Raw genomic sequence first — 15,219 nt, 5'->3', positions numbered from 1 at the left:
GCTATATAGTATAGCATTATAGCACTATATATTAATATTATAGTGCCTGGTATGTGCCGGTCTTAAGAATAGTCAGATATTTGACCCCACTGTTTCTTTTGTTTGTTAAAAACTATTGACTTCATGAAATAAGCAGAGATTTAATTAATTTACTTACAGAACCAAGTTTTGGTATGTCTGGCCAAACCAGAATTAACTAGAACAATTATAAAGAGAACTTTAGAGAAGTGTATTGCTAAGGGTCATTAAAGGAAAGGACCTAGATGCATCATTCATTTTGTTTTACTCATATAGGGATTGCCTACAACTTTAGTAAGGTGTCCAGTATAGATAAATCTTGCCAATTTAGCTATTAAATATTTTGGCATTCCTAGAACTGCAGTTTCACATATTTAGAAATTTTATGTAATATCTAATAAAGAATGCTATGTAATATTAATTTCTGAATTTGATAGAATTTCTGCACTATTATTATAAACTAGTTACAGAAATTTATCAATATAACTAACCTATTTAATAATACTAAATCATTTTATGTTAAATGGCAAATAATATAGGTAAACAATTCAAACTCACACATTTAAAAACATTTAGAAAAGAAAGATTAAATATTTAAAGTTTTAGTGTATTTTACAAGATGATATTTGTTTTTAGTTACTGTACAGTAAAATACAATCATTTTAGAAAAAGAAACATGAAATAATCTGGTTTTATATGCAGTAAAACATCTTTATGATGACCATCTCTGAAACTTAAACTGGTCTTTTTAAAGGAGTTGATGAAAATACAATAGATACAAAGTAGTAAAACAGATTAGTATCTGTAGTATTCTAGTTTAACACTACATAGGCTAATGTGTAGGCAATAATATAAAAGCTGTTTAAAAAATGTTATGTATTGATCAACACTATACTGCAAGAAAATTAATTTATTAGTACATTATATATAATTCTGTACACTGTACATGAAAATGTAATGAATACAGTCTTAAATGTTTGATTTAAAGCAATGTTTCCCAATCTTTTTGGATTAGAGGCACACTTTTGAATTCAGCAGTATGATTTTCGAGAGAGAATAATTTTTAAAATAAACTACAGTTGATTTTAAAAATTTTGATAATATGGAAGTTAAACTTACCAAGAGAAAAACACAATTTTAAAAATGTACTACAAAAATAAAAAGACTATTTGAATCAATGCATAAAAAGCTATTATCATTTTTAAACTGGTAAGCTGCAACATTTATAGAAGCTCCAAAGAGTTGATGAACCAATATACACATAGATGCACACAACTTTTTGAAGGGGTATGCCGATGCCACAAATTTTGCAACAACTGGCATATTAACAAATACCTCTTTTTCTCTTCATTTGGCTGGTGGTAAAAAGATGAAAGATAAATGAAATACCATATATTTCTGCAGATAAGACGACCTTCAGATAAGACGAGGTATAAATTTTTTCAGTTTTATAGTTTTAGCATATATCTGTCCTATAAGACGACCCCCAAACTATCAATGTCCTATGAACTTAGTTTAGATCAGCGATCATCATCTAGATAATAATACTGTATAGCATGTATGGAATTATGTCCTATTTGTAATTTTTCGAATGAACAAATTTTATTTTCTGCCTTGCTATTGTTGCAAACGTTTGCACTGATTCGGGCATTCGGGTAATGACCTTGACTATTCACAAAAATGTCATATGGGCTATTCTATTTCATGGACATGCCCTACTCTCTACTAGTAAATAATTACAGTTTGTCCATTTTTTTTAAATGGTTTTAATTTACATAAATTTTAATCTAATTTTTTTGTATCTGTCCTATGAGACGACCCCGGATTTTGGGGGCCTTTTTTTACGATTCAACTATCATCTTATCTGCGGAAATATACGGTATTTTAAAAAAAGAGCTCATACAAAATTTTTTTTAAATATTTAATATTTCTATGACACTCATGATACACAAGTGTGTTGTGGCACACTGATTTGAAGTAATATGAAATGCACATTTGCTTTCTCTGTTTTAACATTTTTGAAAAGACAAGGCCTTTGATACTTTTTTTCTATTTTGTCAAATGAATTCTGAAAACTCCCCAAATCCCATCTAAACTTGTTGCCATCAGTTACCATTTATCTATCCCTATCACTGAAAAGATTAAATTCACTAACTTTAATAAGAATAAAGCATAGTCTAACTTCTTGTTGATGATATTAACAGCAAATTGTGTATATTCTCCATAATAGATCCAAATAGAAAACAACGAAAACATTAAAGTTGGAAGGATAAAAGACTGAGATCAACTTTTACACCTAATGCAACAGTGCAACATTCCCAACATTGTACATTGTAGGCCTACATACCCATGGTTTCAATTTTATCATCCCATCTTGAATGGTGAAACTGGTCACCTCAAAAAGGGTATTTTATACAAAGAGATTGTGTTTAGATGGTTATTGGTTAGGTAAAGGGGTGGTCGATTTAAAAAAGTCCAATGGAATAAAAATTCTGATCTAAGAAAATCTGGTCATCCAGTCATTAATAGGTGAGATCATATGGAGAAGTTTTACTGTATTAAATATTCATAAATTCAGAATTTTTTATTTATTTTAATAACAATAAAATTGATTATTTATAATTTATATTAAAAGATAAAAACAATCAGATTAATAAATTTATAATTTTTAACTTTATTATAGGTTAATACCTATAATAAACAAACTTAGTGTTAAGGAATTTATGAATATTTAATAAATAAAACCAGATTATAGTACAATACAACCATTTTGAAGAAAACATGAAAGAAACTAACTAAAAATAAAATTAATTTTCCTTATATAACAAGAATCTTCATATAGAAAACATTCAATATTTAAAATATCTATTCTATATGTATATAAAATACTTAGCTTAAAATCATCACCACACTTTTTTCTGTCGGAGGGAGGAAAGAAGTGGAAACAGTAACACCAAGAATCAATGAATTGTGCTGAAATTTTTGTTATTAATAGTCTATATTGGGAATAATGATACAAAATTTGTGGGGCAAGGAAATAAAGCAAGTGGGAGCAAAGCCTCTAGTATATTATAATTGCTAACAATAATAAGAATTGCATATAACTCAGGATAACATTAATCATTTCAAAAAGAGAATTTTAAGAAGCATTTAAATTAAATATACAGTAGAGCATCGATTATCCGACCCCCGATTAACCGACTTATCGGTTATCCGACCCCCGATTAACCGACCGCGTTCTAGTCGGCAAATTCAAATGTCCGCTCGTGATGTGGCGCTACAATATTTGGTTATGTCTTGGTTACTTTAATATTATTTTTGTTAAATTTTTGCATGTTTTAGCTGGCAGCACTGGCTCGACCGTGAAAGGGAGGCTAGTATTTAAACCAGGCCTAATACACTATACTAATAATGTATTTTTTCATACTTTTCGGTTATCAGACTTTTCAGTTATCTGACCAACCCCAGTCCCCAATTGAGTCGGATAATCGATGCTCTACTGTATATTCATTTTTTAAACATTTCATTGAATTCATTTAATCGATTACATTATAAATCAATTTTAAAAGTAAATCACTAAAATATTTTAATTTAAATATTAAATAAGCTATACCAGAAAACTATTTAAATATACATTGTTTATAGATGCATTTAGTGTCATGAAAAACGTTTAAATCTATAAAAAGTCACTTTAAAAAAAATGAATTTTGAGAAAAATTCATTTGAGAATTATTAAACTAAATCTTTTAAATAGAAGCATATCATAAGAAACAATTCATATATTTTAAACTATTGTTTCTAATAAATTAATATCAATTTTTCTTCCAATAAAATAATAATAATGGCATTTCATCTTAGTAAAAAATCTTTTTCAATAGACTTAATAAGAACTGACTGAGAATGAATACTTAAGAAACTATTATATAAACTTTGTCCACATATGATCAATAACTACAGGTTTATTTTATATTTATTGTTTGGCTACATTGATAATACATTAATATTTAATTTAAAATGTATAGTTTACTTAATAATCTTATGAACAAAACTGAATTCTTATATAACTTTTAAAAATTTAGTTGATAGATTCAACTAAGTAATACTTTATCAAAAGATTTTTTCTGTGTCACAACATTTAAGAAATCTTTCAACAAACAATTAAATTAATTTCTAAAATTAGTCACAACTCACAATCCACACCGAAGCTCAAATAGCTTAAAGGAAAACATATCAACAAAAGAAAATTTAGTGTTTACATATACATAAATGTGCTGATTATCATCAGCACATTTATGTATATGTAAACACTGAATTTAATTCATCACAATATTGTAAAGAAACAAGTCTCTTTACAATATTGTGACGAATTAAATTGCATGTAAAATAACCTCGTTAAACACGATTCCATCCAAAATATACGTAATAAACTATAAATTTTGTTTTGAAATCAAAAATATGTCATTAGTTTAAGTATAGAAACAAAAAGGCTTAAATACGCAACCTGATATGGCATCTATACTGAAGATAAACGGGCCGAAACAACAAAAACTGGCAACGAAGAAGAATTTTAACGCAAAAGCAAACATTTCCCGCCGTATCAAATTGTCATCCACATTAAAATCCTTCTCGGTTGCTGGTTTCGTCACGTTCGTCACCAAGTATATCGTCGGTGACCGACGGCGTCCACACCGAAGTGTATTATTGTTTACATCAGAATAACGTTGATAAGGAAATTAATCTTTTAACTTGAATGCTTGATTAAGTAAATATATTCATTTGACTTGTATACTTGTTATTAATTAAGAATTAAAGTCAAGTAAAGTAAATCATAAAGAAACAATGAAGCTCAGATGCATGTGTAATGCTTAATTTAATAAGCATTATGATTAAATTTGGCTTTTGTATAGAATATTTAAGTGTGTATCATTTCAATTGTTGAGCATTACATAAAACACGAGATTATGCAAGCATAAATTTAATAATATAATCAATTATTGAAGTTAATTAATTAATTATGTAAGATTAAATTAAGAATTTGAAAATCCAATCAAATAATTTATATGAAAATATTACCTGAACTGGCTCCTGTATAATCATTTTATTATTATTAAAAGATATCTATTTTCAATTATATAACTTATCATAAAACCGTTTTATATCAAAGTACGATTTGTAATTAGTTAAAAGGACTTTTATACGTTAACTAATCCGAAGCTCATCGGCCATCTTCAACAACATTCAAAAACTAACAGCTCCGCACTATCGGTCATAAACGGAAAAACACAATATATCGTTTGGTTTTCTTTTATTTTCGTTTTCGTTTTTATTATTATTTTTTCTCTCTATTCGTCCGGTATTAATCGGTTTTATTTCTTGTTTGAATCTTTTTGATATTTTAAAAATTTTTTCGGATTCGTTAACGGGATATTAATTAATTTTAAATAATAAATGAATGAGGTTCGCGTTTGGTGACGACATTTCGGTTAATAAAAATTATTTTTTTGATGTTAAACTGTAATTATCGTAAAGAATATTTATGAAAATGCCTTTTATATAATATTTCCAAATAATTTATTGCATTTTACATGCGTTTTAAACATTTTTTTTAGAAGCGCAAATGGATGGAAGAGGCGGCAATGACGTTTTGAAAAATCCCAGAAGGCTCGTAAATTGTCATTGTTGATCCGGATATAACGAATCAGTCTTTCGTCCGACTGTTCTCGAATCCAAGATGGATAATTAGAATAGTCATTCTATAAAAATTCCTGGGTATTTCGACTGTTTGGATTTGATCCCGGGTCTGCAGAGTAATAGGCTGTCATCTTAAGTACTCGGCCATCCGGCGTCGGCCAAAATTATGATTACCAGCCTATAAAAATTATTGTAGTCTGTAATGAAAGGTTTTTGTAAAACAATAAGTACAAATGAACGTTTGGTTTCATTAAATGACTTTTTTTTTTTTTTAACTCTTTCCGCCCTGTGGGCACTAAGAGGGCCTCTTTTAGTAGGCCCATTATGGGTTCGGCCAGGCCCACAATGGGGCGACCGGGTGGTGAGGGACGGGGCCCGACATATCCGAACGGACCACCCCCCGAAAAATTCCTGGGGATTATTCGACCCGTTCGGATTCGATCCCGGGTCCCCCAGAGCTGTAGGCTGCCACCTCTACCGCTCGGCCATCCGGCCAATTCATTAAATGACTAGTTTGAGATAACACGACAAATTAAGACTGTAAGTCTTACTTCAATTTTGTCCATTATGGAAATGCCCAACTCACAATTTTGGGAATCGAATTTTCTATCGCGTGTTAAGCTAAATAAAGCACAAAATGTTCAATCAGAAATGTAAATATAAAGAAAAAATTTGGTATCAAGTAAACCAAATTTGTTATGCACGAAGGTTTCGATGCGAAAAAAAAAAAAAAAAAATTAAATTTTAAATTTTAGCCTCTGAGATAAAATTTGGCTCTCTTCAAAATGCAAAACATTATCATAAAATTTTCAGTAGTCAAAAGATTTCTTCGTAAAGATCTTTAACGCCAAAATTCCTTAAATGTCAAATTTGCATTTAAAATTAAATAAAGACAAAATTAAGTAGCTTTTATTATTTTCTATTTCTTTCTTTACTTAAATAAGTTGGGTTCGTACTACGAATCCGGCCTTACAGTATTTTATAACTATCGCCATATGTATTAACGTTGCAAACACTAAAGGATACGATATCGATATGGTTACAATACGGAGTTTATAACCCAGCCCTAACTCACTCAGGCAAAGTGAGCGCCTGTCAAAATCGTTCTCGACTTTTTAACATCCGAAACTCATTAGAAAATATATTTAATGTATACATTTCGGAAGCAGCAGCTCCAAATTTACAAAATATTATATAGCATATGTATTTGCTGATGCAAAAATCACAAAATTAAATTTGTGCTAATAATATTTTTAATCAAAGAAGGAGGAAGCACGTAAAATTTTTGACACGGGCTAGTTGCGCCAGTGCTTGAAACATTTCGGTTACTTTACCTTTAATAATGATCGTATCTTCGCTATCATATAAATATTCTCAGAATAGAAAGACAGTTAACAGATAAAATTAAGTAGCTTTTATTATTTTCTATTTCTTTCTTTACTCAAATAATATAGCAGACGTGAACTTTTGTTTGTGTTTTTACTCTTTCCACCGTATGATCACTAAGAAAACCTTTTTTTTTTTTTAGCATGTCCATTATAGATTCAGTCAGAACCACAGTGGGGCAACCGAGCGATGAGAAATGCCCAACGTGTCTGAACGGAGTATGGAAAAATTCCTGCGAGTTTCTGATCCGTCCGGATTCGATCTCAGAGTTTTTCAGAAAGATGGCAGACCGCTATGTTTTTAAATTTAAAACATATTTTTGCATTACTTACTAATAAAAAAAATGTTCTAAATGATAACTTTACTCCAAAAAGAATTTGATGTTTAATGTGATTTTGATAAAAGGAACCGAAATTAATGTTTACTTTAATTATTTTCTATAAGAATCCAATTAACTCTGCGTATTTTTAGTAAACAAAATCAAAGATGTTTATAATGACTTTATTATTAATGCATTTATAAAATTTGAACTTGTAATATTATATATATATAGAAAAACTTCTACAATTTTATGAGACTTCGTTCAAACAACGCATTGATGTTAATGCTATGGATGATTCGGGGGAAATTCTCTTGTCGGAAGTAGTCGGACAATTTCTATCTTGCATTATGTTATCTCGTTTTATAAATGTATTATCCATTGACATGTTCTTAGCTTTTTTCTTCGGCCCAAACATAACGCACAAAACTGTGCCCACACTAATTACAACTGTAGCACATCCGATAACAGTTATAATAAGAAATTGATCTTCTTGAATGACTGGAACTGAAAAAATGAATTTAATAAATAACTGTTTCAAATGCATAGGATCTTCCAAAATGAATGCTACTATTCTGAATTACTGTAATTATGCTAATTATTATCTGAGAGGTATCTGGTGTACATAAATCGATAGGGTAACTGTTCGAATTACATCTCTCATCTGCGTTAAAACACCTTGATGTATACTATCTGTAGGAAACGCCGTAATCGAAAATATCGGCCCTGCAGCAGAGATGTTTTGCGTTCTTTGGTTTGCAAAATCCAAATTACTCATCATAGTGCAACGTGAGCTTAGCAGACAATTTTAATCTGATCCATCATGTAAGACAAACATTCTTCGGTGATATCGATTTCCAGGAGAACACAGAACGATTCCGATTTCGCTGAACACTGCTGTACATAAAACGGCGTTTCTGTTGTGGATTTGCCATTTTTGTTTACGGTTCTTTCTCGAGGCAGCAAACAACAAGACGTTTGAATGCAAAGAGTGGCGTAGCGTTGGTGTCAGCCGCCTGGGGCGGAGGAAAATTTCGCCGTCCCCTTATTTAGGTATTTTTACAAGATATTATTTATTGTGAAATTTTGCGCCCCCAATAAGTGCCGCCCGGGGCGGGCCGCCCCTGCGGCACTTATAGGGGCCCCACCACGCTACGCCACTGAATGCAGATGAGATATGAAACTCGGACAGTTACTGTATCATCTGGCGTACATCGCATACTTCTCTGTTAATAATTAACATACAGTAATTTAAAATGGTAGCATTTATTTTAGGAAACCCTGTATTGCTAATAGGTTTGTGTAATTAGAAATACCATCATCATGCAACGTTCTGTGCACGAAGTGATTTTGTTCAGCATCCATTCTAGAATCTTGGACATTATTAGAAGTCGAAGATAATGCATCTTCAGTTCCATCCAAATCTTCCATTACCGGATAGCGAACATGTTTCGTTTCTGTGACTTTTTTATTGTTCGGTACATGTATTCTAAAAAATGAAAAATATATTACAAATTAATAAATAACAAAATAAAATATTTTCAACTACAGTTAAATATAAGGCTTATTGTTTTTATTAAATTTAATTCATTTTCAGTGAGATAGATTTACAGTGAATTCAGCAACATACAGATATATGAAGGAAAAATCTGTAAATTAAACTGTTTTTAAAATTTTTTTAGATTTGAAAACATAAATACACCAAAATGATTGAATTGATGGAATAAGGCAACACAACACGTGGGCAATCTGCCAAGTGAGATGATTCCCGGAAAGACTTTCTTTTGGAAAATTGGGTCCTATTTTGTGGTAGACTCCCGGAATTTTCAGATTTTCTTCATGTGGTCACTCTAACGTGGCCAGCCCGGTAAAAAAGCGCTAATGATGGATTGACAATATTTTTCAATACGTTACTTACAAATTAGCGTTATGATAATAAATTCTGGCAATTCTTCATAGATATTTCAATACATATTTTAACTTACGATGCTTGAAGGGAAAATATCTTTGGTAACAAGTTGCATTGGACCAGATATCGTCGAGTGTTATGAGTCACTACATCTTTATTTTCAAACACGACTACAGTTGTCTGGATTTCCGAATTATTCTGAAAATATAATATAATTTATTTACAAGTTTTACAAAATAAAACTTAAAAAAACACAATCAGATCTCGAGAAAATATTATCTCATTCCTGATACATCAGAATATTTAAAGCTGTCGAGAAGACGTGCTTTCTCCGAATTGTTATAAATAAATGAATTCGAAAACTAACATAAAATCACATTCTCACAATTCGGTGGCTGCCACATATTTCATGATGAATTCTCAAACTATAGATGTCCTTCGAACTGCTTCTGTTTCCATAGACTGAACATCTTTCATCATTGCTGTTCTCTACTGTTATTTTCCCTCCGAAATGAGGACCCGTTCTCACCGCAATTTCAGACCATTCTTCAACGCATCGACTGATTTCAGCTGCAACTGTATAAAAATATGGTTGAGGTACATTAAAATATTTAAACAAAATATAATATAAAAATAATCATAGACGTTATAAACTCTTTCTGCCTTGTGGACACTAAGATGGCCATTTTAGCAAGCTCATTGTGGGTTCGACCAGACCACAATGAGTGACGGAGTGATGGTAATGAGTGATGGTGCCCAACTTATTCAGACAGACCATCCTCGAAAAATTCCTGGCGTTTTTCAAACCGTCCGGTTTTGATCTCGGATCTACCATAGTGGCAAGTTGCCATCTTAATCACTCGGCCATTCAACCGTCAAAGAATTCGTCGCCAAATGACGGCCGGATGGCCGAGCGGACAAGGTAACAGCCTTGTCCGCTCTGGGGAACCTGGGATCGAATCTGGACGGGTCGAAAAATCCCGAGGAATTTTTCAGGGGATGGTTCGTCCGGATATGCCGGTCCCCGTCCCTCACCACCCTGCCGCCCCATTGTGGATCTGGCCGAACCCATAACGGGCTCGCTAAAAGAGGCCCACGGCCCACCAGTGACCAAGAGGTCTTCGTTCCCTGAACACTGGGAGTTAGGACGTGGGTTCGCGCCTCGCTCGAATGGGCTGGCCACGTGGAGTTTTCCGGGTTTTCTCCACGTCTGTAACGCTTAAATAGAGGCCAGTTTCCCTTAAAAAGACCACCTCCCCTAGGCAAATCGCCCAAGTGTTGCGTTGCCATAACTAAACAAACAAAAGAGGCCCACTTAGTGCTCACAGGGCGGAAAGAGTTAAGAAAGATTTAAAAATTTTAACATTTTATAGTGTTCCTTTAATTCAAGATATGAAAATAACAATGAAATCTATAGATAAATACAACTCATAAACTAACATGATTGATGAGGTACTAACGTGACTGACAGTAAAATGTAATTTAAAGAATGAGAATTGAACAAAAAAAAAAAATAAAAGAGATTCAGATCGGTCGTCCTGATTTGCTAATATCACGTAAATATCGAAAATAAATTTCTGCCGTCGTGCAAACCCATTATTTAAGAAAATAATGGCCTAAAACACGCAATTGCTCGAAGGCCAAATCGATTAGCGTAAGTGCTCGCTGCTTTGAGGAATTTGGGTTTGAATTCGAGTCGAATTCTCTAAATTCTTTTAAACTCTTTCCGCCCTAAAGTGCTAGAGGACCTCTTTTATTAAGACCATTATAGGTTCGGCCACGAAAAAGCGGCCAGGTGTTGAGGAATATGGTAAAACTTTGGGTGATTTGATCGAAATGCTTCAGGCCCCATCTCTTAAAACCCCTACCGCTTTATTGCAAGCTTGCCGAAATGAGAAAAGAAAAAAGGACCAGTTTCGTGATTATAAGGCGAAATAACTATGTTTCCGAATAATTACAAGCACTTACAATTAAAATAATAATAATAAGTAACTTACATCCATTTGTAGTAACAGTTATGCTTGGTACTTCGAATACTTTAGCTCTCTGTCTAAACTTATTCAATACGTTTTCTGTGAGTTGTTCTTCATATATTTGAGGTTCTATCATAAATGTGTAATTAGTTGACATTCTTAGATCATAAATTGTTGCGTGATAAATTCCATTATCTGTTGGAGGATTATCTTTTGTCGAAAGATAACGTTTTCTGCAACGGTATTTAATACTCCAAACTAATTCGCAATATTTAATGAGGAAATGCAATGGGCGATCTTCGTCTTCGAATTTCCAATTCAACTTAACCGATCTATATCCAGGTTCTGCTGTTATTTGCATTCCTAAATGAAAATTTTCTATTGATATTTTATAGAAATCATTAACTGTTATTGCTATATTTTGTAAAGTTGATGCTTAATGTAGGGATATATTTTTACAGGAATAGAATCCTCATAAAAAGTTCTACAAGGATTCTACTTTTATAAAGATAAATGCACGAAAATCTTGAGGGTTTTTGTAAACTTTTACAAGGAACGTTTTAATTGCATTCGTTGAATGTAAAAAATAAATTAGAAAAGGAGTTAATCAAATTATTTATTTATTTTTTAATAAACATTATAATGGCACAATTGAACTATTTAATTTCATGCTTCACTTTATCATTTCATTGTAATTCACAAAAGTCTTTATCAGAATTTAATTTCGTTAAAAGCATAATTAATATAAGATAACAAATAAAATTATTATATAAAATTCAATATTTTTAACAGAACTGATCCGTAAATAGTAGTATAACTGTCATAATACAGGTTTAAATATAAAACTACTTTTTAGAAGGAAAATAGTCATTAATTTCATATGTTGTGTGAGCATACCAAGAGAGTCCCTTGTAAAAATCTACAAAAATCTTTCTACAAATTTTGGCAAAGATTCAGTTTTCAAAAATCAAATAAACACAGACAGAAAAAAAATCGAATATAAATGTAAAAAGGGGAAAGAAATTCAATTAGATATAATCAAAATTGTCAATTGAATACATATTTTACCTTGATCAAAAGGGTGAGTGATCTCATTAGAAGTGACAAAGCATCCATTTTTAGCAATGGCGATGAGTACTAACAAGAGCATTTTGAGAAAAATATTAACCTATACGGGCAAAAAGACAATATTGAAAAAGAACGTTGTAATATACAGTATATTTTTCATCAAAAATTCAAAAAAATAAAGGTATAAATACGTTATAAAACTTACTTTAATGTGTATCGGGATGCATGACGTGGACGAAGTTTAGATCCAGACAAAACTGCATCATTGGCAGGAAGATTCTAAAATAGTGCAGGAAAAACACGGAAATATAAGGACATCCTGTCTTTTGTGGTAACTCAATTTGTGTTGAGACTAGTACCTGATGTACGTGTTATTTATGGGTGATTCCTGGGATTGTACACAATAGAAAATTTAAATAGTGTAGCGTAGTTGGAGGTGATTTTTTTTTATTTTAATGTAATTTTCTACAGTAATGAAAGATATGGAGAAACTTTCGATTAATTCGAAAGCCAATTTCTTCCATTTATTCCTTAGATATTATCCAATTTGATTAAGAAATTAATGGAAATTAAGCTGTATTTCTCCGGATTTACTGTTTATAATTCAATTTAAGGAGAATTTATAGAAAATATATTTACATTCCACTATATTCACTAAATCTTTTACACCTCATCCGTATAATGGACAACTAATTAGAATTAAAATCAAATTTATATTAATAATTTAACTTCAAAATTTATAATTGATACTCAATTAAATTTAATTATATAATTAAAAATTAATCAATATAACTTTAAATTATTAATTGATGAAATTAATGATTAAAATATTTTTATTTTTTTTTTTTTATTATTGCTGATCTTGTTTATTTTTCGATTCTTTACGCCCTGTGGGCACTAAGAGGACCTCATTTAGCAAGCCCATTATAAGTTCGGCCAGGCCAATAATGGGGTGAGGGAAGGAGTCGACATATCCGGTCGGGCCATCCCCAAAAAATTCCTAGAGACTATTTGACCAGTCCGGATTCCGGGCCCCCAAGAGCGGTAGGCTGCTACCTTGACCGCTCAGCCATCCGGTCGCTAAAAGTAAGAAGACTTTTTAAGTTGGCCTGCTCAGGATACCGAAGTATCCTGAGCAGGCTAACTCTCGAAAAATTCCTTTTCTACCGCCCGAATTTTATTATGGGATCTCCCAGAGCGGTGGGCTAACGCCTATAAGGCATTCAAATTTTAAAAAGTAAACCAATAAAATAACACTAATTGATTATCAAATAAAATAATAATTGATCCACAACGTATGTTAAATGCAAATTTGAATGCATTTTCTTTGTATAATTGTGGTTTATCAAGATTTAAATATATAAAAATGCCAGTATGGAAATTAAATATACAGGAAAAAATGTTTAACTATTAAGTCCTTGTGTTTTTATTCTAATATTTTATATTTCCAGTTCAAGTTTTGTTAACGTATCATACGCCCGACGAGACGCTTCGTGATGATATAATTATTTTTCTAGTGACCTATGTAAAGCTTGATCCTTGGATCAGTGCCACAGATAATAACGTGTATCCGGTCATCGCCAAAATCAAAACTTTTATTTTTATTATATTGTAAATAATACTGTTGTAAATAATAATAATACATTATGAATAAATACATAATAAAAGTTTCATATACTGTTACTGTTGCACTCATTTTATATATTGTAAAGTTCGTTTTAGTATAGATTTAAATATATATTTAGTTAAATACTTTTTTATACTATTGATTATTTATTTTACAGATAAATTGTTTATCCAGATCTATGGATTATATATATTTTTAAATTAATAATTCTGTATTTAAAGATGGCGTTACTCATTTTAGATAGTGGCGTCACCTAAAGAATTTTTTTCTTATCATTATTAATAAATGTTTAAAAATTATTTAATAAATTTTAAAATTAATTTATTTGAGTAACTAATATTTTCTTTATATGTTTGATTTGGAATTTCTGCAGTTTTGTAGTTTGTATAAATGATCGTCATCACCCGAAATTTTCCTGGGGTTTTCGACCCGTCTGAATTCGATTTCGGGTCCACCAGCGCGATCGGCTGCCATCTGGGGCAACCATATAGTGAGGGATGAGGCCATGCCTATCTGAGATACACCGCGTATTAAAAATTGGCCGCCCAGATTCAATTCTGAGATCTCCAGAGAGGTAGACTGACGCCTTATACCCCGTTCGCACCGAGCATTTCAATCTAGATTGTGACCAAGGTCGGCGACTATGCCTTGGTGCGACCTCCCTCGACCGTTTCAATCTCGACTGAAACGAGGTTTAATCGCGATTGACTCGAGAGAGTTCTTGAAACTAGATCCAGTCATAAGAGAGATTCCATAATGCCACGCGCGCGAGAAAATACAAGATGGCGGCGGAACACGTGTCGGGCTATCGACAGAGAAATAAAAAAGATACTGTATTTGGAGAGACGATGACATCTGTCTATTATTAGATAAATGGCAAGAAAAAGTACTGTATTTATTTCTAACCAAAACTTCCCTTTTGTTTGTTGGTGTGTTTGTGACTTACCGCGTAGTTATGTCAGTTTTATCATCACGTGTAATAGCCGAGTTGTTCTCAAGCAGACTGCCTGTGCGAACAGCACAACGTTCGACTAGCGACAGTCACAATCCAGATTGTAGGTAAATCGAGATCGAAGTGAGTCGTGGATTGTGTACGAACGTAGTATTACAGCCTCAACATCTGACCGCCTTTTTTAGAAAGGTAGCAGTACCCGGTGTTCCGAAGTCATGTTTTCCCGCGCATTAACCGGCCCTATACCTTTAAAGTTTCATCTTGATAATCAAAAGG

General features: G+C 32.0%; 2 protein-coding genes across 3 annotated transcripts in view; both read right to left on the bottom strand.

Moving 5' to 3' along the window:
* Positions 1-5,283, bottom strand: part of Cdc27 (cell division cycle protein 27) — a 50,599-nt gene extending 45,316 nt beyond the window's left edge. For both annotated transcript variants that reach the window (XM_067264723.1, XM_067264724.1), the window contains exon 1: positions 5,092-5,283. In XM_067264723.1, coding sequence (XP_067120824.1) covers positions 5,092-5,115 — 24 coding nt within the window. In that variant the 5' untranslated portion in view covers positions 5,116-5,283. The remainder of the gene's footprint in view (positions 1-5,091) is intronic.
* A 2,297-nt stretch (positions 5,284-7,580) lies between these two features.
* LOC136970338 (uncharacterized) lies at positions 7,581-12,480 on the bottom strand. The gene is made up of 6 exons (XM_067264772.1): positions 12,365-12,480; positions 11,321-11,659; positions 9,709-9,899; positions 9,400-9,521; positions 8,731-8,903; positions 7,581-7,921 (listed from the first exon to the last, which is right to left on the bottom strand). Exons 1-6 carry the CDS (start codon positions 12,444-12,446, stop codon positions 7,665-7,667), a joined length of 1,164 nt encoding a protein of 387 aa, XP_067120873.1. The 5' UTR covers positions 12,447-12,480; the 3' UTR covers positions 7,581-7,664.
* Between the last annotated feature and the right edge of the window lie 2,739 nt (positions 12,481-15,219).

Source organism: Centruroides vittatus, unplaced genomic scaffold, assembly GCF_030686945.1.
Source record: "Centruroides vittatus isolate TY-2023 unplaced genomic scaffold, ASM3068694v2 contig_1916, whole genome shotgun sequence".
NCBI lineage: Eukaryota > Metazoa > Arthropoda > Arachnida > Scorpiones > Buthidae > Centruroides > Centruroides vittatus.
The sequence above is the reverse complement of the archived record's forward strand: the minus strand, read 5'-3'. Positions and strand labels throughout refer to the sequence as shown.